This window comes from Malania oleifera, chromosome 11, assembly GCF_029873635.1.
Source record: "Malania oleifera isolate guangnan ecotype guangnan chromosome 11, ASM2987363v1, whole genome shotgun sequence".
NCBI lineage: Eukaryota > Viridiplantae > Streptophyta > Magnoliopsida > Santalales > Ximeniaceae > Malania > Malania oleifera.
This window is the reverse complement of record NC_080427.1, coordinates 44,632,317-44,655,918: the sequence shown is the minus strand read 5'-3', so window position 1 is coordinate 44,655,918 and position 23,602 is coordinate 44,632,317. Positions and strand designations below refer to the sequence as shown.

The window sequence follows — 23,602 nt, the reverse complement described above, 5'->3', positions numbered from 1 at the left end:
GCAATAAGTCCTTTCCTTCTCTATTTATCCTATGTATCTATAAATGAGAGCATTTGTGTTGAGTGAATAGTGCAAGCAAGTGAGTGAGCGAGGAGTGTGAGAATGCTGAAGGTGAGAGAGAGAAAAGTGTGAGAAGAGTTGAGTTGAGTGTGTGTCTCCTCCTCTTGTTTTTCTCCCAGATTATAGTATATTCCGTGTGTTCCATGGACATAGATCAGATTAGACCGAACCACATAAATCTGGTGTTCTTATTTTGTGTGCTTGTTTTGCTTGTGTGTGTGATTACTGTTCTAGATCCCTAACAATGTTGTGTCTTGCTTCTATGTGGTCGCATAAGACCCCCTCCCAGTGGAGTCCTGAGCATTGAGTTAGAAAATTGTAGTAAAATTAAGTTACCTCTGCAAGCACTAAAGGGTGGTATAATGAGGTCTAAGAAACTGAATTTACCATCTTAACTTTTGCATCTGCATAAATATAAGCCCCCTCCCTGTGGAGTCCTGAGCATTGAGTAAGAAAATTAGTAAAATTAAGTTACTTCTGCAAGCACTGAGGGGAGGTATAATGAGGTCTAAGAAACTGACTTTACCATATTAACTTTTGCATCTGCATAAATATAAAATTGTATTGTGCTTATTGCTGTTGTTAGGTGATACCTTTGTAGTTTGGAGACTATGCGTAAGGCATGTTCTCACAATTTTGATAATGCTCTCTGAATATGTTGAGACCAACTGGAATCTCATAGTAGGGGAACATAGGAGGCATGCAATTATGTGTGTTCATTATTTCTCCAAGAAGCTAGTTTGATACACAATGCAAACAGATAGAGAGAATTTGTGTTCTGGCTGTTGATCACTATGGTACATGCCATTTGCCTTTCCACTTAAGAGGATTAGTTTTATTGAAAAAAATTCTCTCATAGCCTTAAATTTTCCAAATTTTTTTTGTCCTCTCGTTTTTCTTTCATACAGGTGCTGGTGAAGAGCAATTTTAAGGTAGTGACTGATGATGAGATTGATATTGCACATTCAGGGCAGTATCTTCTAAATCTTCCTATCACAGTTGATGAGTCTAAGGTCAGTAATCTGCTTGTTTCCAAAAAAAAAAGAAGAAGCATTTTTTACCAATATCTTTGCTTATTAAACATCTCCAATTGTTTATATATATTTCTTTGGAATTTGTTTTGTCCTCTTCTTATTTGCTGATCCCATTTCCCTAATTTGGATGAATTCAGCTTGACAATATACTTTTGAAGAGGTATTTTGAGGAGCATCGTCAAGAAAACCTCCCCAACTTTTCCGATAAGGTATTGCTCTTAATCTAGATTTTAAAGTTTGCACGCTGGTTGGAATCCCTTTTGAGCTTGATTGGCTGTATGCATGTCAATATTTATTTCCACACTGTGCCTCCCATTCTGGATTTTGAAGAAGGGATGGAGAGAGAGGGGGAGGAACAATTGCCATGATTAGGAAGTGATCAATTAATTGTTGCTTATTTAGGTATCTTCTGCATGCATGTTCATAAAAATTTTCAACATGCAAGTTTCGCATCTGAACTGGTTGGTTTTCTGTTTGCATGCTTTGTGCAAGCAGCATTTTCCTCATGCTTTGGATTTCTTTGTTCATCACCATCATCCGTTGAACCTTTTTGCTGGATGTTTGTGAATTTTGGTTGACCAAGGTTGTAACTTCAATTTTCCTTCTGATAAGAATAAATACGCTTGGTTACTTCACCTTTGGCATGAGGTGAGTAGAATTGAATAATTAGATGTAAGGTGTTTCAACAATTGGTTTTTATTTTAGATCATTTGACATGTCAACTTGTTTTCAATATTATGAAGAACATGAAAGGAACCCTCACTGCAATTGAAGCCTGTTTCCTGAGAATCTGAGATATTCAGGAAGTTGATTAAGTGGAATCAGAAAAAAAATTTGAATGATCCTTGTTGGTTGATGAAATGGTAAACCATTCTTTGTTAGACTATCAGAAACTTCAGCAGAAAATCCAGGAGCATCTGCACCAATTCCTCACTCCATCCATTATGTTGCTAATTCAAAATGATCCAGCTGTTAGCGTGACTTTCTCCTACAAATGTGTATTTGATTGTTTCCTTATTTTGCTCATATTTGTTTCCTTATTATTCTCTTGACAGTTCAATTGTACATCCATAAATATAATGGAAAACTAGCCGTATAGTTTTCCATTATATTTATAGCTGTACAATTGAACTGTCAAGCGTATAATAAGGAAACAAATATGAGCAAAATAAGGAAACAATCAAATACACATTTGTAGGAGAAAGTCACGCTAACAGTTGGATCATTTTGAATTAGTAACATAATGGATGGAGTGAGGAATTGGTGCAGATGCTCCTGGATTTTCTGCTGAAGTTTCTGATAGTCTAACACTTCGTTTCTTTCAAACCACTAATCAATTCTTCTTCTGTTATCATGCACATAGACCCACCTTTAAGGGGGTTATAACACTAAACCAATGGCAAAAAATTCCTTTCTTTGTATTTTGAAGTATATATAATACAGAACAATTTCGGAGTCAATAATATGTAATCCTGTGGTGGATTTTGGTTCCATGGGGTTAAAATCCCGAGTATCTTTTTGTATAATGGGTAAATTAGGAAAGTGTGTAAATGTAGGAGATTATATATTATTTTGTAGGGGGATTATTTCCTTATTAGAATAGGTGATTGTATTATAAGATTGGGATGTACATAATGTTAAGGTACGCTGAGTTGAATAGATTTTTGAATTCAGCTAACATGGTATCAGAGCTAGGGTTTGTCAACCTTAGCTAACTATGGCCAGCGTTATCACCAACGGCATCGTCAACAGCAGAGGGTTGACCCCTGCTGAAAATATCGACGGCGATTTAGAGATCACATCCGTTGGAGGTTTGAATGGGCTAGACAACACAACTTTTTCACTCGCAGTGGAAAAATTAAACGGAAAAAACTTCCGTGAGTGGGCTCAATCCATAAAATTGGTAATCGAAGGGAAAGGGAGGCTAGGTTATCTTACTGGTGAACGGAGGAAACTCGACTCCACCGAAGTTGTAGCCTTGCAAAAATGGAGGTCCGAAAACTCCATGGTCACCGCTTGGCTCGTCAACTCGATGCAACCTTCAATCGGGAAAATCTACTTGTTCTTACCAACGGCGAAGGACGTCTAGGACGCTGTTCGTGAGACGTATTCCGACGTCGAAAGTTACTCGCATAGTTTTGAGATCCAGACCCGGTTGTGGCAAATGAGGCAAGGCGAACGAGGCGTGACTGAGTATTTCATGGAGATGACCCATCTCTGGCAGGAGCTCGACCTGAGCATCGAAGAAGAATGGGAATGCTCCGACGATAGCGCACGATACAAAAAACGACTCAAAAACGAATGGGTCTTCGAGTTCTTGGCCGGCCTCAACCGAGATCTAGATGATGTACAGGGACGAATTCTTGGCCGAAGACCTCTGCCATCAACCCGAGAGGTGTTCGTTGAAGTAAAGAGGGAGGAGAGCCGAAGATGAGTGATGCTGAAGCCACGGCCGGATTGTGTTGGGTCTGAAATACCAGCCCTAAATTTGGGTGGGTCGGATGTCTCGGCTCTAATTTCAGAAGGCCTGGGAGGATACGGACAAAAACCACAAAAAGGCAAATTATGGTGTGAGCACTGTCGAAAGCCAGGTCATTCAAAAGAAACCTGCTGGGAAATTCATGGAAAGCCTGCAGATTGGAAACCAAGACATTATCAAAAAAATCGTGGGTATCAGGCTACCACTGACAGTTCAATTGGAAAATTACAAGGTGAAAAAAACAATAATATCAGTCCAAGTAGTGCATTCAGCCCTGAACAGTTGGATCAACTATATAAAATGATTACCTTCATTCAAACATCGGGTCAATCTTCCACTGGTTCTCTAGCTCACCGAGGTAATTATTTATCAGCCTTAAATACTATATCCTGTCACAAATCACCATGGATAATTGACTCGGTTGCATCTGATCATATGACTGGTTCTTATCAATTGTTTTCATCCTATTCGCCATATGGTGGAAACTTGAGAGTCAAAATTGCAGATGGTTCACTCTCACCAGTTGCTGGTAAAGGAAGTATTCGCATATCTGACTCCGTAACCTTAAATCTGTCCTAAATGTTCCCAAGTTATCTTGCAACTTGTTATCCATTAGCCAGTTAACAAAAGACTCCAATTGCTCTGCTAAATTTGTTTCATCTCATTGTGTTTTTCAGGACCTATCATCGGGGAAGACGATTGGCACTGCTAAAGCGTATGAGGGACTCTACTACTTTGAGGAGGCAGACTTGAGTGATCAATGTAATACTGTAATTTGTGATTCTGCATCTATTTCTAGAGATAATGAACTTTTGTTATGGCATTCTAGGATGGGTTTCCCAAATTTTCAATATCTAAAGCGTTTGTTTCCGTCTATCTGTTCAAATAAAATGTCTCCTGAGTTTCAAAAGTGTGTGAACTTGCAAAACATCGGCGTGCTTCTTTCCCAACATCCATATACAAACCATCTCGTCCATTTACTATGATTAACAGTGATTTGTGGGGACCCTCAAGATCCCTCAATCGCACCCATACAAAATGGTTTGTTACTTTTATTGATGACCATACTCGCCTTTGTTGGGTTTACTTGTTGAAAAATAAAACTGAAGTCCGTTCCATTTTTGTTAGTTTTCATTCCATGATTCAAACACAATTCCAGACTCACATTCAAATTTTACGTACTGATAATGGTACGGAATATTTTAATGATGTTCTGGGAACTTATCTTCAAGAAAATGGGATTGTTCATCAGAGTTCTTGTGTGGATACTCCTCAACAAAATGGGGTTGCTGAAAGAAAAAATAGACATATACTTGAAGTAGCTCGAGCATTGATGTTTACTACAAACATGAGAAACTATTTTTGGGGAGATGCCATCTTAACAGCTACACATCTCATTAATCGAATGCCGAGTCGAGTACTTTCCTTTGCCACTCCTCTCTAGAAATTCCAAGAACATTTTCCTACTTCACGACTCCCCTCCAGTATTCCACTGAAAATCTTTGGTTGTACGGCTTTTATTCATATTCATGCTCATCATCGCGATAAATTGGATCCTCGTGCCGTTAAATGTGTCTTCATTGGTTACTCCCCTACCCAGAAAGGCTACAAATGCTATGATCCTGTCTCAAAGAGAATGTTTGTTAGCCTTGATGTCACATTCTTTGAAACCACTCCTTATTTCCCAAAGCCCTCTCTTCAGGGGGAGCAATGGAGTGAAGATCGGTTCTTTGACTTCTTTACTACAGAGTCTATCGAGTCTCCTATTACCACTGACTTTGTGCCATCTACTGAGTCTCCCGTTGCATCATCATTCCCCGACCCATCCACTGAGTCTCCCGTTGCATCACTTCCTGAACTGTCAAACACAAAAGAGCACTTAACATCAGGGGGAGATGCAGGGAAGCAAAACAACACAGACATACTAGTTTACTCAAGAAAGCCAAACACAAAGAACAAGGAGAATCTCATACCTGAGGCACCAAGCACATTGGAACTAGTGATGGCTCCGAACAACCATGAGTCTCATGAGCCCTCTTCTGATAATCTTGTACCTGATGACATCAATTTACCTATTGCAGTCTAAAAACAAACCAGGTCATGTACTTAATATCCTTGGTCTATATATATGTCTTATAAAAGCTTGTCTACAGGATATTGTGCCTTTGTCTCTAACCTTGACAGGATGAGAATTCCAAAGAATATTCAGGAAGCTCTGGAAATACCTAAATGGAGGGAGGCTGTCATGGAGGAAATGTGGGCTCTGGAGAAAAATGGGACTTGGGATGTAATGAATTTGCCGAGAGGGAAGAAGCCAGTTGGTTGTAAATGGGTCTTCACAGTGAAATATAAATCTGATGGGATAGTTGAACGATATAAAGCCCGACTCGTTGCAAAAGGATTCACACAGACTTATGGCATTGACTATACAGAGACATTTGCACCGGTGGCAAACTTGAATACAGTTCGGGTTCTCCTATCCTTGGCAGCCAACTTAGATTGGCCACTACAACAACTTGACATTAAGAATGCATTTCTAAATGGTGAGTTAGAAGAAGAAATCTACATGACAATACCACCAGGCTTTAGCAAGAAAGGTGAAGAAAACAAAGTGTGTAAACTCAAGAAGTCCTTGTATGGACTCAAGCAATCTCCCAGGGCATGGTTCGACAGATTTGCAAAAGTAATAAAAAACCAAGGATATCGACAAGGCAATCTAATCACACCCTATTCTTCCAATAGTCTGAAAGAGGTAAGCGAACAATTCTAATAGTGTATGTTGATGATATAATTTTAACTGGGGATGATACAGTAGAGATGGAAAGATTAAAGAAAGTTCTAGCTACTGAATTTGAAGTTAAAGACTTGGGACAAATGCGGTACTTCTTGGGCATGGAAGTTGCTAGAACGAAAAAGGGTATTAGTCTCTCAGCGAAAGTATATCACTGATCTCCTAATTGAAACTGGCATGCTAGGAGCAAACCTAGTGAAACCCCGATCGAAGCAATAAAGAGGGTCGAAGACTATGGAATATCTGTTGAAAAGGAGAGGTATCAGAGATTGGTTGGTAAGCTAATCTACTTGTCACATACCAGACCAGATATTGTATTTGCAGTTAGTGTGGTAAGTCAACACATGCATTCACCAAAAGAAGCTCATTTAGATGCTGTATACAAGATCCTTCGATATCTCAAGGGCTCCCCGGGCAAAAGGCTCTTCTACAAGAAATGTGAAAGCAAGGAAGTAGAGATCTTTACAGATGCAGATTGGGTAGGATCAGTGGAAGATGGAAGGTCCACCACCGGTTATTGCACATTTGTCTGGGGAAATCTGGTAACCTGGAGAAGCAAAAAACAGAATGTAGTAGCTCGTAGTAGTGCCGAAGCTGAATTTAGAGCAGTTGCTCAAGGGTTATGTGAAGGACTATGGTTGCGAAAACTCTTGGATGAACTACAGGTCCTGGTGAAATTTCCTATCAAACTCTATTGTGACAACAAAGTAGCCATCAGTGTCTCTCTCAATCCAGTTCAACATGATAGGACTAAACATGTAGAAGTGGACCGACATTTAATCAAAGAGAAAGTTGAAGAAGGAACTATCTGTATGACCTATGTAACTACCAAGGAACAAACTGCAGATATCTTTACGAAAGGATTGGCACGGCAGAACTTTGATGATCTCATTAGCAAGTTGGAGATGATTAATATTTATGATCCAACTTGAGGGGGAGTGTTAAAATCCCGAGTATCTTTGTGTATAATGGGTAAATTAGGAAAGTGTGTAAATGAAGGAGATTATATATTATTCTGTACGGGGATTATTTCCTTATTAGAATAGGTGATTGTATTATAAGATTGGGATGTACATAATGTTAAGGTACGCTGACTTGAATAGATTATTGAATTCAGCTAACACATGGGATGCATTTCTCAAATATATTTATGCTGATCGTGTTGTGAAGACCATTTGAACTCATTTGTTCATTGAAAATTATTGGTTGCATAACATTAAATAGATTGAAAGGAATCTTGGTTGATTCTTGTATTGATGACAACCAGAGCTTTCCCTTTATCAATGTGATGTGAAAAATTTTTGGACGTAATGACGGCTTGATTCTATTTCATATTACTAATGGAATCGTTAGATGAATAATCAGTTTAAGTTGTGGCATAAAGGAACTGTATTACTGGCCCCAAAATCAAATACTTGAGATAATCTGCTGTGTTTTTTATTATAATGAGGAATATATCTGCCTTCTCTACTTTTTATGCACTTGTTTGATGCTGGATATAGTTGCTACTCTCCCTCTCTCTCTCTCTCCCTCTCTCTCTCTCTCTCTCTCTCTCTCTCTCTCTCTCTCTCTCCTGTTGGGGAAAAAGGCAAAAACTAATGAGTTCTTTATTTCTATATTTAGTACATAATCTTCCGATGTGGCATTGGAATTGATCAGACAACAGATTATTTTTTCATGGAGAAGGTGAACATAATCATTGCACGATTATGGGCATTGCTTTTGAGAAAAACTGGGTAAGTAATTATTTTGATCAAAATATTGGAATGCTGATGTTTTCAAATTATTCAAGATAAGTTTTTTTGGAATGTATTACACAAGCATATTTCAAATTTAATATAGCCAAACACTTGGAATATCATTTCACCTTGTTTGCTGCAAAGTGCGAACAGTCATCTGCAAAGGTGAAACAATGTCATTTTTATTTGGGATTCCGTAATGCCACATTTTCATATTTTAGCTAATGGCCTGACTCTTTTGGTGGAATTAAATTACTATTTATGTTTTCCTGAAGGGTGAAGTCAAGTATTAAGAGAGTTTGTCCTGAATATCCTTACTACCCTCCCACTTCACCCTTTTGAACTTAAGATGGCATATGCATTTTACATTTTAATCATTTGTGGGGTAATGATGTTTGCAGGCTTGGGGAAGTTTTGTCCAGAAAGAAGAGTGCACAAAAAAGAAAAGATCCAAAGAAAAATGATGATCCAAAGAAAAATGATGATATTAGCATTGAAAGAGGACTGGATGACTTATATGTTGAACGGATTCGCATTGAAAATATGGAGCTCAGGTTTTAAATGGCATCTTTTGCAGTTACACCCCTGATTATACGTAGTGCAGGAAAATGTTTTTATGTGATATTTTCTGGGTTTCTTAATGAAGTATTTTTAATGGCATGTTCCCTGCTATTGATTGCTTGAATTTATTCAGTGGTTCCTATAATTTCATGAATTTATCTCAACCTTTTCATCAAATAGGAACCTGAATTCATTTCAATGTATTCAATAATTATTAATATGCTATTAATGCTTGAATTAATAGCATATAATGCTTACTCTAGAAAACTCTGCTATTAATAATCTGAACCACATTTCGCATATAAATCTGTCTCACTGAAACTCTGTGTGCATGGTCATGATACACATCAATCTTGACATCCTGATTTCAGGTACACTTATTATCCGTACATGCTTTTTCCTTTGTTTCATATCATTTTGATCCATATAACATGGCTTTTTACAGTCTTTCTTGTCAACATTTACCTTTCAACTTAATATGTATTCCAAAATCACTTGATTTAGAAGCACTATCCATTTTAACCATCCCACGTTTAGTTTCATATATAATCTTCTCCTTAGTCCTTTAATTCTAGTGGATACTTTTTTACCCGAACCATTGAATTGATCATGTTTAGGTACCCGATGAGTATTAGATTACCTATTCCATCATTTCCTTGCCTATGATTACTAACTTTATGACTTCTTGTTCCACATTCAGTGTTTTTTAAGCCTATTTATTGTAAGGCCTTTAGATACTAGAGTTCTCCTCAAGCAACTTTACTATCAGGAAAAAAAAAAAAAAAAAAAACCTGGATCAAGGTTATATTTCTCATTTTTGGGTATTCATTCTAGTTACTACCAATTGGAATTAAGTTGTCTAGATAGACTGGATTTTAGAGAACCTAAACACCAAAGTATTAAATTAGTCACAAAAGTTTTGAAAGTTAACTTTGGTTAGGAAGTGGCATCCTAACTTTAATTCATCCATAGAATTTTACGGGATCTTAAATTGTTATCTAGCTTGGTACTTATATAATATGGTTCACAGTTTGTCATTGTGTCTGTTTTTTTTTCCTGCTTTGATTCATCATGTTTAATTTTTGTTATTTTTTATATCATAATACTCTGTCATTTATTGCTAGCCAGTTCATGAAATTCTTATTTTGTGACAGTATCCACAATCTGCTGAGCAAGATCACAATCCAAGAACCTACCTTTGATAGGATGCTTGTTGTTTACAGGTACTGTGAATTTTCATTCTTTTTCTTCTTTATTTTTTAAAAATTATGAAGACTGTATGTTGCATTGGGGCATATTTTTATATTCAAAACCAACTTTTCAGTTGTTCTTATCCTTTCTTGTTTGGGCATAGGCAGTGAGCATGTGTATCATATGATTCATACCACGCATTTTTCATATGTTTTCCATTATTTTCAGGCGCCCACTAGAAAAGTACCCATGTCCCTGACCAAAGGGTTGGAATCTAGGGTGAGATGAAGAGTAACTATTAGAGCTCTTGTTGAAAATGTTGAGGTGTTGAGAATATGTGATGATGATTCTCGAAAGATGGTTCAAAAAGCATGTACAATTTCTTATTTCTTAATTCGAAGAAGAATTGCCTCCTTCACCTAACTGCACTAGTGTACCTTGAGAATGGAGTAATTAATTCAGAAAACTTTCAGATAGATATTTTTGTCTGGAGCCATGAGTTTTGGCTTTTCTTTATTTGGAAACTTGCTGGATTCTTTGAATTGACACTTTATGATATATGATTTTGCAGGCGAGCTAGTACCCAAGAGAAAACAGAACGAGGAATATACTTGAAACATTTCAGAAACATCCCAATGGCTGATATGGAAATAATTCTTGTCAGTTCTTGTCATTTGCCAATGCCCTCTTCCTCCCTGGGGTTTCTTTTTTTGCTCTTGTCAAGTTTTTAAACTCCTGGATATCCTCTTTGTTTCAAATTTGTACCCAACTCCTTACCTGTGTAGGAACTTTTTCTATTGAACAGCCTGAGAAGAAAAATCCTGGTTTAACACCGATGGACTGGGTCATATTCCTTGGCTCTGCTCTAGTTGGGCTGGTTAGATTTCTTTAAAATCCATGAAGTTTGATAACTTGACTGTTCTTTTGTTCTTCTCGTTCAGATGCATCTCCATTGTCTTTCATTACAGGTTGCTGTGATTGGTTCACTTGATAGGCCTAAAGCCGATCTTTGGGTCATTTTTGCCATCCTTTCCACTCTGATTGGTTATTGTGCCAAGACATATTTTACGTTACGTATTTTTTTTCCTCAACTTTCTCATTTCTTTTTGTTTTCTTGCACATACATGATTCCCATGTTATTCAATTGATCAATTCGCATGGTGCATATAGTTCTGTGTTTTATCCACCATTTAATCTGTTCCTCAAAAAGTTTCCTATCTAGTTGACCTGGTTAAATGGTTTTAGATTTTTTCTTCAAGGATTTAAATTTGTCTTCAAAATTATGATTTCTAATGTGGCTATGTTTCTTCAATTGTCTCAGGTTTCAGCAAAACATGGCTGCTTATCAGAACCTAATCACACAGTCCATGTATGATAAACAGCTGGATAGTGGGAAGGGTACCCTTCTTCATTTGTGTGATGATGTGATACAACAAGAAGTAAGTTGTATGCGCCAGAATGTTTCATTTCATAGCTCATCTATAATGTTGCTTATGTTTGTCTAACATTGCCTTCACCACCTATCCCCATTCTGCCACTGACCTATCAAACGGGAAAAATGTTGTGTCCTACTGCTCGTGATGTTCAATTAGCCACTTAAACATATGTTCTTTTGGAGACAATGTTTCTAGTTACTAATCTACCACAAATTTATAGTTGGATCATTCTTAATTACAAATGCTTGAAACAGTGTGAAAGATAAAGTGAATGACAGTTTCATTAGTTTGTCTTGTTGCTTTTTTTCTTTCTATGCTTAACCAATGAATTGATTGAGCAGGATAGAGATGCATATATTGTGAAATGCATATTTTTTAGTCAGAATGTAGAGTTTGAAAGTTATTTTCAGCTTTTAATTGCATTATAGTGTCGCAGAACATGATATTACTGCAATTGATTTTTTTAGGGCTCAGTTTAGATATGAACATCTTTGATTCAACATCATAATCTTCTTATCTATAAATATACCTTAAATGATAGGTAATTGTTTGAAAAGCTTTTAACATTTTCTGCAAGAGATTCTAACCTATTTAGTATATATTTACAAAATTCACTACTTCAGCTGAAGACTCTAACCTGTTTAAATTTAATAGTTGATAGGATTAAGTCCTGGTAACCCAAACTGGATAAAGGAGGCTGACAGAGAGGCCATTGATTGCCCCCACAAAGCAATCATAGTCTTTCTGAATGCTGTTTGTTTGTGAGAGATGCTTTCACGACACACCACAGTAAAAATTAAAAAGGATAACGTCAGCATATTTTACACAAACTCTACATCTGTTTTATGTTTATTACTCTTAAAGCTTGATGTATGTTGTTGGCCAAATTAATTTAATAGCTTAAGATTTTAAGTATAGCAGCTGCTAAAAATAAAAACCGCCACAGGCCCCTATGCCAAACGAAAGATCTTTGAGTTCTTCCTCAGGTGAACAGAAATCATGTAAGAAGTTAAAATGCAGCAACTAGGTTAATTTTAAATCAATCTTTACAGCTTAGTGCTGTTATTTATTTATTTTAAGAATGTAATTTAGTCATATGTATCATCGATGACCTGCTGGTCTCTGATTCTTATTGCTAGCAAGTCAATGGTGAGTTCCTCTGTGATGAGGCCAGTTATGCACTGCCAATCATGAGACCCTCATTCTTGATACAGTCAATCATGTCCCTGCCAATTTCTTACATGACCTCATGATATGAACTGCAGGTCAAGGAGGTGATTATATCATTCTTCATATTGATGGAACAGGGTAAAGCTACAAAACAGGTGTTCATCATTTTTTGGCTTTCCTATTTTCTTTTCTCTTCCTGATTTTTGTAGAATATTAAATGTGGACTCTTTGTGGATTGCTGGTTGATAAATTTTTATGATAATGTGAAATAGGAACTTGACAAGCGGTGTGAGGAATTAATCAAAGAAGAATTTGGTGAGAGATGTAACTTTGATGTGGATGATGCAATTCAAAAGTTAGAGAAGTTGGGCATTGTTACTCAGGTATGATCATTTTTCTTTTCCCATTTATGATCAATTTGATAACTGTTAATGCTTATTTTAGTCTTTTAATATATAATTAAGTGTGTTAATACTATGTTAATTAGTGAGAGTTGGTAGGTGTATTTGGTCATTAGAATGTATTTGATCTGTATTATGAATAGAAGGAGAGACCTATCTTTGAGTTAGGTCATTCATTTAATCAAAATCTCAACATGGTATCAGAGTGTGATCCAACGTAAACCCTATCGCACTCAACAAAACAAAGCATATAGCAAAAAACAGAACCCTCTAAACCATAACCCTACAAAATCCCATTGCTGGGAACCTCCCCATGCACCCCCATGTGCTGGCTGACTGCTGGCAGTCCCGGCCCCATGTGCCGGTGCGTGAGAGTAATTCTGGCCACCTTTTTCTGATTTTTTCCTCCTGCACGTTCTGATTCCTTCCCTAGAGCATATTATCAAGCTATTGGGCATGTTTTTTGCTTAAAGATCCAACCTTTTTTTTGACAATGCACTCTTGGTAATCCATTGTTGTTTGGTGTTTGTAAAGGCTTTTTGTGAGTTTCTTGAAGCATTGTCAGTGTTTAACTGTTTATGTGATTTATGAGGCTGTGGCAGTGTTTTATCAGTTTGTAGTTGGTACACCTTGCCCGTGGTTGTTCCAGTGGTTCACCTTGTTTTTGGTTGTCCCAATTAGTTTTGATTGTTCTTCTTGTTTAGCTGTAATGTGGCTGCTGGTTTGTTAGTGTTGCAATGGAGTTTATGAATCCCAAAACATGTTTCCTTCATTGCTGCCACAGATAACGATTGAAAAGTTGGATGGAGAGAATTACGTTTAGTGGTCTAAGGCTGTTTGGATTTATTTAGCAGAATTAGAGAAATCTGACCACTTGTTCCAATTTGGTTCTTCTGATGAGCAGGTAAAAGAAGTGTGGATTCATTAAGATCATTTGATTGTTTCCCTTTTTTAGAATTTGATGGAGCCCCAGATTGCATGGATGTGCATGCATCTAGATACATGCAAGGATATTTGGGATTAGGCCAAACTTTTGTACTCTAGTAACATTACATGTATGTATGGTTTATCCTTGGAGTACTCTCAATTACAATAGGGAGATAGGAGCATTATAGATTATTTTGGAGAGATGAAACGTATTCATGAGGAGCTTAAAATCATGCAGCCTATAGCCACCAAGATCCTGAGATGTATAAGTAGAGGGAGTAGGTGAATATTATTTGGGTTCTAGCGGGTTTAAAACCCGAGTTTGAGGTAGTCCAATCCCATACATACTAGTGTAGAGTTGCTATCATTTTCCGGTATTTATTCTAGTGTTCTTTGTGCTTTCTTTAGCACACATTCTTCTACTTTTGCATCTAGCTCTGAGAGGACATCCTTTGCCATGCATAGCAATTCTAGTTCTTTGGCAAACAACCCACAAAATAAGTTATCAAGGTGGTTTGAGTGGTTGCGGTGGTAGAGATGGACGAGGCAGAGGCACACCCCGCAAGTGCGCTCATTGTGGACAAGGTAATCATACTATAGAATAGTGTCTGGATGTCCATGGTAGACCTTCACATATTGCCAATACAGCCACTACCAACGCCACACCTTTGGAGCCAAGTGGGGGCAACGTACTGTATCTATGTTAGAGGAAAAGTATTCCAAGTTCTAGGAGTATCAAGCATAACAAGAGGCTTCTCTTCCTATTGCATCCCTCGCCCAAAAAAATTAATAACACAGCATGCTTGTCATCTAGTACTTCTTGTCCTAGTCCTTGGGTTATAGACTCTTGGTATGGATCAGTTGGATCCTCGTGCTATTAACTGTGTCTTTTGAGTTATTCATTTACTTAAAAGGGGATATCGTTGCTATATTTCTACGCTACATCGCTTCTTTATTTTTGCAAATGTTACCTTTTTTGAGTCTACACCTTGTTATACTCAATCCCGAGTGCTTCTGATCTTAATGATTCTTTTTGTCTACCTAATCTTTCAAATTCTAGTTTGTTGTCCTTACGCAATCAACCACCCATGCCTCTATGTAGTTAGATTCCTTCTCATCGTCTTGATCGTCCTAATTTGTGAGTGTATTCACAATGGCGGCTCCAAGGATGAGAGTTCCCTCTAACTTCTATTACCATGCCTTTGGCTTCCTCGTTTTATGATCATACTTCCCATGATGTTGATCCTTCCATTGCTTTCCAAAGAGGTAAATGCAAATGTACACAACATCCCATCTCCAACTATGTTTGCTATGACTTCTTATCACCCTCCTATTATTGTTTTGTTACTACTTTATCATCTGCTACCCTTCCTAAATTTGTTCCGGAAGCTTTTGCCCACTCTCGGTAGAGTAATGTCATGGTTGAAGAGATGATTGCTTTACAAAACAATGATACTTAGGACTTGGTATCTCTTTCTCTCGACAAGTCTATGGTTGTTTGTTGCTGGATATACACTGTGAAAGTCAACCCTGAGGTTCTATGCCTCATCTGAAGGCACATCTTGTTACTAAAGGGTATACTTAGGTTTATGGCTTGGATTGTTCAGAAACTTTTTCTTTGGTTGTCAAACTTACATCAGTAAGTTTGTTGATCGTTGTGGCTACCACTTGTCACTAGGCTTTGCATCAGTTAAGTGTGAAGAATGCCTTCTTGCATGGTGATCTTAAGAAGGAGGTCTATATGGAGTAGGGTGGCAAAACAGGTCGAAATCCGACAGGTGACCCGTGACCTTCCCATTTAAATTGGGTTTGGGTTTAATACAAGATGACCCATTTATAAACGGGTCAACCCAAACCCGACTTGTTTAATAAACGGGTTGGGCGGGTTTGGGTCAGGTACCTGTCGGGTGACCCTTTTATCTTAATAAAAGGGCAGCCCGATGCACAAAGCTCCTGCGTATGCGTGGTTCGGGGAAGGGGTGGACCACAATGGATCTATAGTACGCAGCCTTACCTTGCATTTTTATAAGAGGCTGTTTCCACACCTCGAACTCGTGACCTCCAGGTCACATAGCGACAACCTTACCATTGCGCCTAAGCTCCCCTTCACCCGTTTATCTATATATATATACTATAACCCTACCCTGCTACCCATTAACCTAATAACCCAGTAACCCTACTAACCCACCTCGCCACCTAACACCCAGAAAGGCAGAATGTTGTATGCAGAAGCCTGAAGCCCTCAACTCCTCAAGCTAGAAGTCGTAGGCATAGTCAGCAGTCGCAAAACCCGAATGCTGATGATGAACCGAGAGACCCTAATTCCCCAATCCCCATTTCCCCAAAACTCTATTCGGCATCGGGTGCGAAGTGCGATCGGCCATAAGATTCATCCATCTGGGTTGCGCACTTGCATTGCAAAGTGTAATTGGCCATTAGAATTATCCATCTCTCTTTGTCTTGCTTTGTTTCCAGATTCCAGAAAGGCAAAATGTAGAAGCTCTCAAATCCTCAAGCCAGAAGCTGCAAGCGCAGTCATAGAACCCGAACAACGAACCGAGAAACCCTAATTCCCCAATCCCCATTTCCCCCAAAGTCCCAAACCCTCTTCGGCATCGGCTATTCCATTCTGATTTGAGTAATTTTTGAGAAACGATAAACAAAGACGATTGGCCACTTGCGTTGCGAAGTGTGATCGGGCCAATCGAACATCATCCATCTTTAGGTTCCATACTTCTGGGTTGTGCACTTGCGCTACGAAATGCAATCGACCATCATCCATCTCTCTCTATCTTGCTCTGTTTCCAGATTCCAGTTCCAGCTCTGTCTTGCTCTTCTCAACCTCCTCGTGTAAGTTTTGCTTCACTGACTATGTTGCAGGGTTGATCTTATCTCAAAATCATAGGGATTTTGACTTGTTGCTGTTGGAATTGGTGTATTCCCAAGAGGAGGGGGGTGAATTGGGTATTTAAAACTTTTGCCTAGGTTAAACTAGATATCAATAATCCACAACCTAGGGTCTTTCAAGCATATACCAATTGCGCTGATAAAAGTAATATGCGAAAATTAAATCATGCGCAACATTCACAATATATCGAATATAACATACATGTGCAGAAATATAAAGTGCTGAAAATTAACAGTAGACACACGATATGTTATCGAGGTTCAGCCAATACTGCCTATGTTCGCGCTTCAGCTCACAAGCCTGAGGATTCCACTAATGCTCACTTAATGGGTAGAGCAGCACCGGATACAATACTAGGTCAAATTACCAGGGCTGATCTCAACCTTTACAACCGATCCTTATGGGTTAGATCGACACCCCCTCAGGCCATGCCTGGAATACAACAAATAATCAAATATAAACTTTCGCGTACAATTTCAATGCTTCTCCAATAAGCAAATATGTACCGATACGCACAAACAATAACCAATGCACTCACAGATAATAGTATTTAATGCTCAAGTGAGATCTTGAAAAATTTAATTCAAGATAATTGTTGTACGTCCCAGCCTGGGAGTATATAGTCCAGAGGGGGGGGGGGGGTAAATGGACTTTTTTGCGGAATTACAAATTTTCTTTACAAAATAAAACACTTGGCAAGATGCAAGCAATTATATCATAATATATGAAATTTAAATCATATACTATCATTCTGCCCATTGGACTCGTCGACGAGCCCCTATTCTCGTCGACTAATCACACACTGTAACTCGTCGACAAATCCTCTGTGTTCGTCGACAAAGTCCCTGAATTAGAAAAAGTCATAAACATGAAAGTTGTGAAATTCTGTCTTAGATTTCTAGGGACACCAAGATCGTCCCATTTGGACTTTTATAGCAAAAGTTATGCCAAAAATATCGAAAAGTGTTTAGGACTCAAGGCTGCACTACGGTAGTGACGATTGCTTTGTTTTTCCTTATAAAAAAGCATTTTAATGACTCAAAACATTTTTGGACAAAAGTATATGAAATATATTAAGTTTAATGAAGATTAAAACTTGTCCAAATGAGTTTCCTTTTAAATATAAGATATCTTAATTAATAAAACACGTTTGAAAACCCATTTTGATATCTTATATGCTTAATATGTCCTTTTATAAATGTACTTGACTTTCTTTGAACCTTTAGGACATAAAACTTGTTTTAACACAATCGGGACTAAGTATAAAAATGTTCTTAAAACTAGGATGTTAAAAACTTGTCCCTCTGAAAACATGTTTGAGTTTTAGGATTCATTTGACAAACTCTTGTTTTAACTTAGAAAACTATGAATATTGAGTTTGTGACTTTAGTGCAATCCTATAAACTCATGTGTTCTAGTATGCATGTGCTTTGTTCAACTCTTACTCGGAAATCATGCAGAAACAAAACGCAAGAGTTACAAACTGAACCTACCACTCACACAACCCTTATTAGAAATAATTCAACAATTATGAAACATTTGGTTTTGCTTGGGTCATTCCGAGTATGTATCCATTTGATCTTTCCTTCTTGATGTCTACTCGGTCCAATTTTTGCCTTTGATCCAATAACTCATGTTCGAGTACTTGTATTAAACATGACCTGCAAAGATAGGAAAACACTAGGAACAACATATAGGTTAATATGATCAAAACATATTAAATAATGATGGTGTAGCCACTAAGGCTAACAATAATATATTCAACAAGTGAATATTCAAGGTTACCTCAAAACCCTAATTGAGTATCACAAAAATATTTTATCAAATATAATCACAATAGATACTTAGGGTTTGAGCTTGCAAAAGATTTTGCAAATAAAGTATGCAAGCTTTCAAGTCTTGCAATTTGAATGCAAAGACTAGGAAGCTAAAAGAAGTTATTACCAATCAAATATTTATATACGAAATATTATGGGAATAAAAAAATCAAGCAAAACTCTCAAAAATAGATTTTCAAAAACGTATGAATATGTGAGAGTATTTTGCCAAGGAAATGATTTGTGAGTATGCACACAATAACCACAATCAAATCTTCCTACACCTTGCAATTGATTTGCAAGTTAGGAGAACTAGAAAAATAAACTCTCTATTTCAAAATGATATTTGCTAATAAGTATGTAAGAGAGTATGAAAAAACATGCTTGGAATATTGAGTATATAGCAAAAGAAGTATAAAAGATTTGAGAGAATTTTTGCTAATTACTTTTGCTAATCTAGTTACTAATCAAGGCAAATGAGGGAGCATATATAGATATCCCTCAAATTTTGACTGTTGGGGACCTATTGGGGATTTTGAAAAAGTTTAGTTAAAAGTTAACCCTTGTTTAGTGCTTATTACCGCGGTTAAAAATATGGTAACCCGAGAGTTTCGGTCGACTGTGTTTTAAGTTCGGTCGACTATATTGATAAGTACGGTCGACCGAGGCACTTTTGAACTACAGATATAGTCGATTGAATTAAGTTGATTTAGAAAAAGTTCGAGGTTCGGTCGACTATATCTGAAATTTAGTTTTCTATTCATATGGTTCGGTCAACTCAATCACAAATGAACTAGAAGTTCGGTCGACTAAGTTGTTGGGGGCCAAACACGTGTCAGTTCAGTTGACTGTGGAAGATATGTTCAAAAACATTCGGTCAACGGAGCCTTGGTCAAATTGTTAATCCCTGAATGGTTCGGTCGATTGAGCTGAATATAACCAGCTGGGTTCAGTTGACTGAGTGACTTTCAGTTATTATTTTAGGTCCTGATTTTTATTAAAAGTCACCCCTATTCACATACATATAACTTTTGAGTTATAGGGGACTTTTCATGTGATGTTTAGGGACCTAAAGTCAATCTATGGCCTTGAGCATTAAGTCCAAAAAATCCGACGTCGGTCGACCAATCCCTAAGGTCAAACTATGGTCTTGAGCATTAAACCCTATCATGCATAAGATGCAGTTATTACTGACCATAAAAAAACTTATTACAATTACAATACAACTTGAAAGAAAAACAAAAGAATTTCATGCTTTGCTCCTTTGTAATATCATGGATTGTGCCGAATGATGTGCTCGTTTAAGTGCTTCTCGGCTTCCATATCTCATCTGTCATTCGTGCTAAGAAAAGTAAACCTGTTCGTACACTTAGCACACAGATAAGATACTGTGGTTTGTCATAATCAAAACAGGAGACGGACTCAAAAAGTCAATATTTGCTCTGGTTTGTTTTAGATTTGCCGATTCGTACCATTTGGTGCTCTCGATCTATAAAATGTTTAAAATTTTTTAAAATAAATAAATTATATTTTTAAACGGGTTACCCGTTTATTAAATGGATGGGTTTAGGTTTATATATTAGTGACCCATTAATAAACGGGTCAACCCGAACCCAACCCAAAGCCGTTTAAGCCCTACCCGTTTACGGTGTCCCGTTAACCCTTTTTGCAACCCCTAATATGGAGCAACCACCTGGGTTTGTTGCTTAGAGGGGGTTAGGCTTAGTATGTCGGCTCAAGAAGGAACCATATGGTTTTAAAAGAGTCCCTAGAGCATGGTTTGGTCAATTCAACATTGTAGTACTTTGAGTTTAGCCTTAGACAGTGTGTAGTGGATCATTCTGTGTTTTATCATCATACTTCATCGGGTAAGATCCTTCTTATTGTGTACGTGGATGATACTGTAATTACAGGTGATGATGATCAAGGTATTTAGAGCCTTGAACATTTTCTACAAACTAAGTTTCAAACCAAAGATTTGGGATTGTTGAAATACTTCTTGGATATATAGAAATATCCATATCCCGTATAGGAACTATTTTGTCACAGAGAAAGTAAGTTCTTGATATGTTAGATGAGATTGGTTGTTGGGATCCAAACTAGTTCATACACCCATGGATCCTAACTGCAAGTTAGTGCTAGATATGGGTGATTTGTTGCCTAATCCTTGATGATATCAGAGACTTGTCGGCAATTTGAATCATCTCAAGAGTCACTCGGCCGGACATATCTTTCGTAGCAAGTGTTGTTAGTCAATTTTTGGATTCTCCAAGGAGTCAAGTCATTGGGAAGTAATAATTCGCATCTTGATACATCTCAAAGGTGCACCTAGGAGAGGTCTTTTATATTGAGATTAGGGTTACACTCATATTCAGAGATACACAATTCCAGATTGGGCTGGGTCACTTTCCGACATAAGATCCACAATGTGTTACCGTATCTTGGTTGGTGGTAATTTGGCTTCTTGGAAAAGTAAGAAACAAACTGTGATGACCAAGTCAAGTGCTGAGTTAGAGTATAGAGCTATGACTCACACTACATGTGAATTTGTTGGTTGAAGAACATGTCAGAAGAATTGGGTTTTTTGCATTCGTAGTCTATGGAGTTGATATGTGATAATCAAGCTGTTCTTCATATTGCCTGCAACCTGGTCTTCTATAAGAGAACAAAACACATTGAAGTTGATTTCCATTTTGTTAAGGAGAAACTTGTGCAGAAGCTCATTACTACCACTTATGAGAAGTCCAATATGCAGCTTGCTGATTTGTTTACCAAAGCTTTGGGGAGTGGTTGTCCCTTGGGCCATAAGGCTCCCCGCTTCGCGAGGGTAAGGGAAGGGCTGTCATAGTGTATGCAGCCTTACCCCTACTCTTATGCAGAGAGACTGTTTCCTTAGATTCGAACCCATGACCAACCGGTCACAAAGGAGTAAGCTTTTGGGGGTGCTCGTGTTAAATTTATTTTTAACAAGCTAAGAGTATATGATTTCTATGCTCCAGCTTGAGGAGTGTTAATGGTTATTTTAGTCTTTTAGTATTATTATTAAGTGGGTTAGTGTTATGTTAATTAGTGAGAGTTAGTAAGGGTACTGTGGTCATTAAAATGTATTTGATTTGTATTATATAAAGAGGGACAGATATATCTTTGAGTCAGGTCATTCATTTAATCAAAATTTGAACAATAAGTATTTCTGTTATTTACCTCTATCCAAAACGAAATCACATCTGTTCAAAAATTGAACTGAAATTTGTAATTCATGTCATTTTCCCTATAATCCTCTAAAAAAAAAAATTCAATAAGGATCACAATAGTTGCACAAGAAATGGTAGGAACAGTCTATGCACTCTTCTCACAGATCTCCCTATAAGCAGGCCATTTGATATTATTTTCAAAAACAAAAATGAGATGCTTATTTAAACTTAATCATAACTTATAATAAAAAAAAAAAACATATAGCATTGAGAATCCAAAATAGTTTGAAGTGGTTACCTCGTATTATGTTTGAATAAAATGGCCAAGTGACAAAGCATAAAGAGCTTGTATGAGAAGTAACTGTGGCTAGCAGTGCTCTTAGTGGTGGACATGTCAATCTGATGATCTACATTGGTAGTTATATCTGTATCCATTGAGGGAGGACTCCAACCTTGCTACCCACATAATGTGTTTGTTGAATTTGGGAGAAACTTGCTCGCCCTTATGAATGTATAATGATATTCGTCAGTTTATACATGTGTAATGTAGTTACCTGGAAATAGTTTTGAGAAACCCAGTTCACTGCAGACCGATTTTTGGGTACTAAAGGGCAACTTTCTGAATTCTGGGATTGCTGGGAATTGACTAGGAAGCTAGTGAGAAACATGTTTCCCAAAATCTTTCTTCTTTTATATTTATGAGTTTATTATTATTATTATTATTATTATTATAATAGTTCATAAACACCTAAAAGGCTTCTTTAATTCAAAAATTTTTCACTGGAAGTTTTCTATGCAGGCTTTGGAAACCTGGCTTTGGAGCCTTGGAATTGGAAATATGTTGATTTGGACAAAATTGAAACAAAGTTGTACCGAGTTTTATCCAAATCCAAGGCTTCAAATCTCTTTTACCTAGCGCATTGTTACTAAACATCTCTTGTAGTTTTCCTGTAAATTATGTAACGTTTCTCCACTTCGCATGTCTCATTTAGTTTTCAGGAATTTCTCTTGCTTTCATCTCCTACATCCTATCTGGCTTCCACTTTCTATTTTGTAGATATTATGTAGAATACCTAAACCATTCCTTGTATCTTGGACAGACAACTGTCCAAGCAAAAATCTGATTTGAGAAACATTCTTGGTGCTGCCTTTCACTCAGCTGCTTCTTTTTTCAGTTGCTTTATGTCTCTTCTAACTTGAGTAATCTTGAACTCAGGATACTATTGGAATGTATTCCTCTGAAGGATTAAAGCGTGCTAATGAGATAATTGGAACCACCACAGAGGAGCTGGTCCTTAAGGCAAGACAGGGTGCTACTTCTACTTGATGTTGTCTTGGGGGTAAGCCAAGCTTTCCCATCTGTATTAATCATTTCCTCACAAAAAAAATAAAAGGAAGAGTTTACAGTTTGCATATCTAATGCTTTGGGAGATGCCCACAGGTGGTAATTCTGCTTTCAGTCACATCTAAAAAGATGACTCATCTAGATGGTCTTCTGCAAATTTCTTCTGGAGGCCATTTTCCACAACTGTTAAAATGTATGTAATTCTCTTGATAAACATTTTCAAAAAATCTGTGCATATTACTTCAAACGAGGTTTTTCAAGTGTATACTTTATCTGGAATGCTACAAAGATGTTGTTCGGGTCACCCAAGTCTCATTTGTATCATTTCAGAAAATAATGATATGTAGTTCCCTAATGATTGTTACTGCCCTGTTCAATGACCTCCAGTGTCGATTTGATGGGAACTTGTGAGCAACTTGAAGTCCCTCATAGGCCTTGTACATTGTCAGTGAAAATAAATAATGACGACGATGGTTGTGGTTCACAAACACAGTCCAAATGAATCTTGGTAAAAGAAAAGCATCCGTCCTCCATTGATCCTAGTTATCCATC

General features: G+C 37.4%; 1 protein-coding gene across 1 annotated transcript in view; it reads left to right on the top strand.

Moving 5' to 3' along the window:
• The window catches only part of LOC131167712 (uncharacterized), a 30,997-nt gene extending 7,616 nt beyond the window's left edge, over positions 1 to 23,381 (top strand). Inside the window, exons 4-16 of the mRNA XM_058126553.1 lie at positions 969 to 1,073; positions 1,232 to 1,303; positions 7,988 to 8,100; positions 8,505 to 8,657; positions 9,819 to 9,887; positions 10,427 to 10,514; positions 10,661 to 10,732; positions 10,824 to 10,924; positions 11,177 to 11,294; positions 12,557 to 12,616; positions 12,734 to 12,844; positions 22,922 to 23,045; positions 23,147 to 23,381. Coding sequence (XP_057982536.1) covers positions 969 to 1,073; positions 1,232 to 1,303; positions 7,988 to 8,100; positions 8,505 to 8,657; positions 9,819 to 9,887; positions 10,427 to 10,514; positions 10,661 to 10,732; positions 10,824 to 10,924; positions 11,177 to 11,294; positions 12,557 to 12,616; positions 12,734 to 12,844; positions 22,922 to 23,032 — 1,173 coding nt within the window. The 3' untranslated portion in view covers positions 23,033 to 23,045; positions 23,147 to 23,381. The remainder of the gene's footprint in view (positions 1 to 968; positions 1,074 to 1,231; positions 1,304 to 7,987; positions 8,101 to 8,504; positions 8,658 to 9,818; positions 9,888 to 10,426; positions 10,515 to 10,660; positions 10,733 to 10,823; positions 10,925 to 11,176; positions 11,295 to 12,556; positions 12,617 to 12,733; positions 12,845 to 22,921; positions 23,046 to 23,146) is intronic.
• Positions 23,382 to 23,602: the final 221 nt, after the last annotated feature.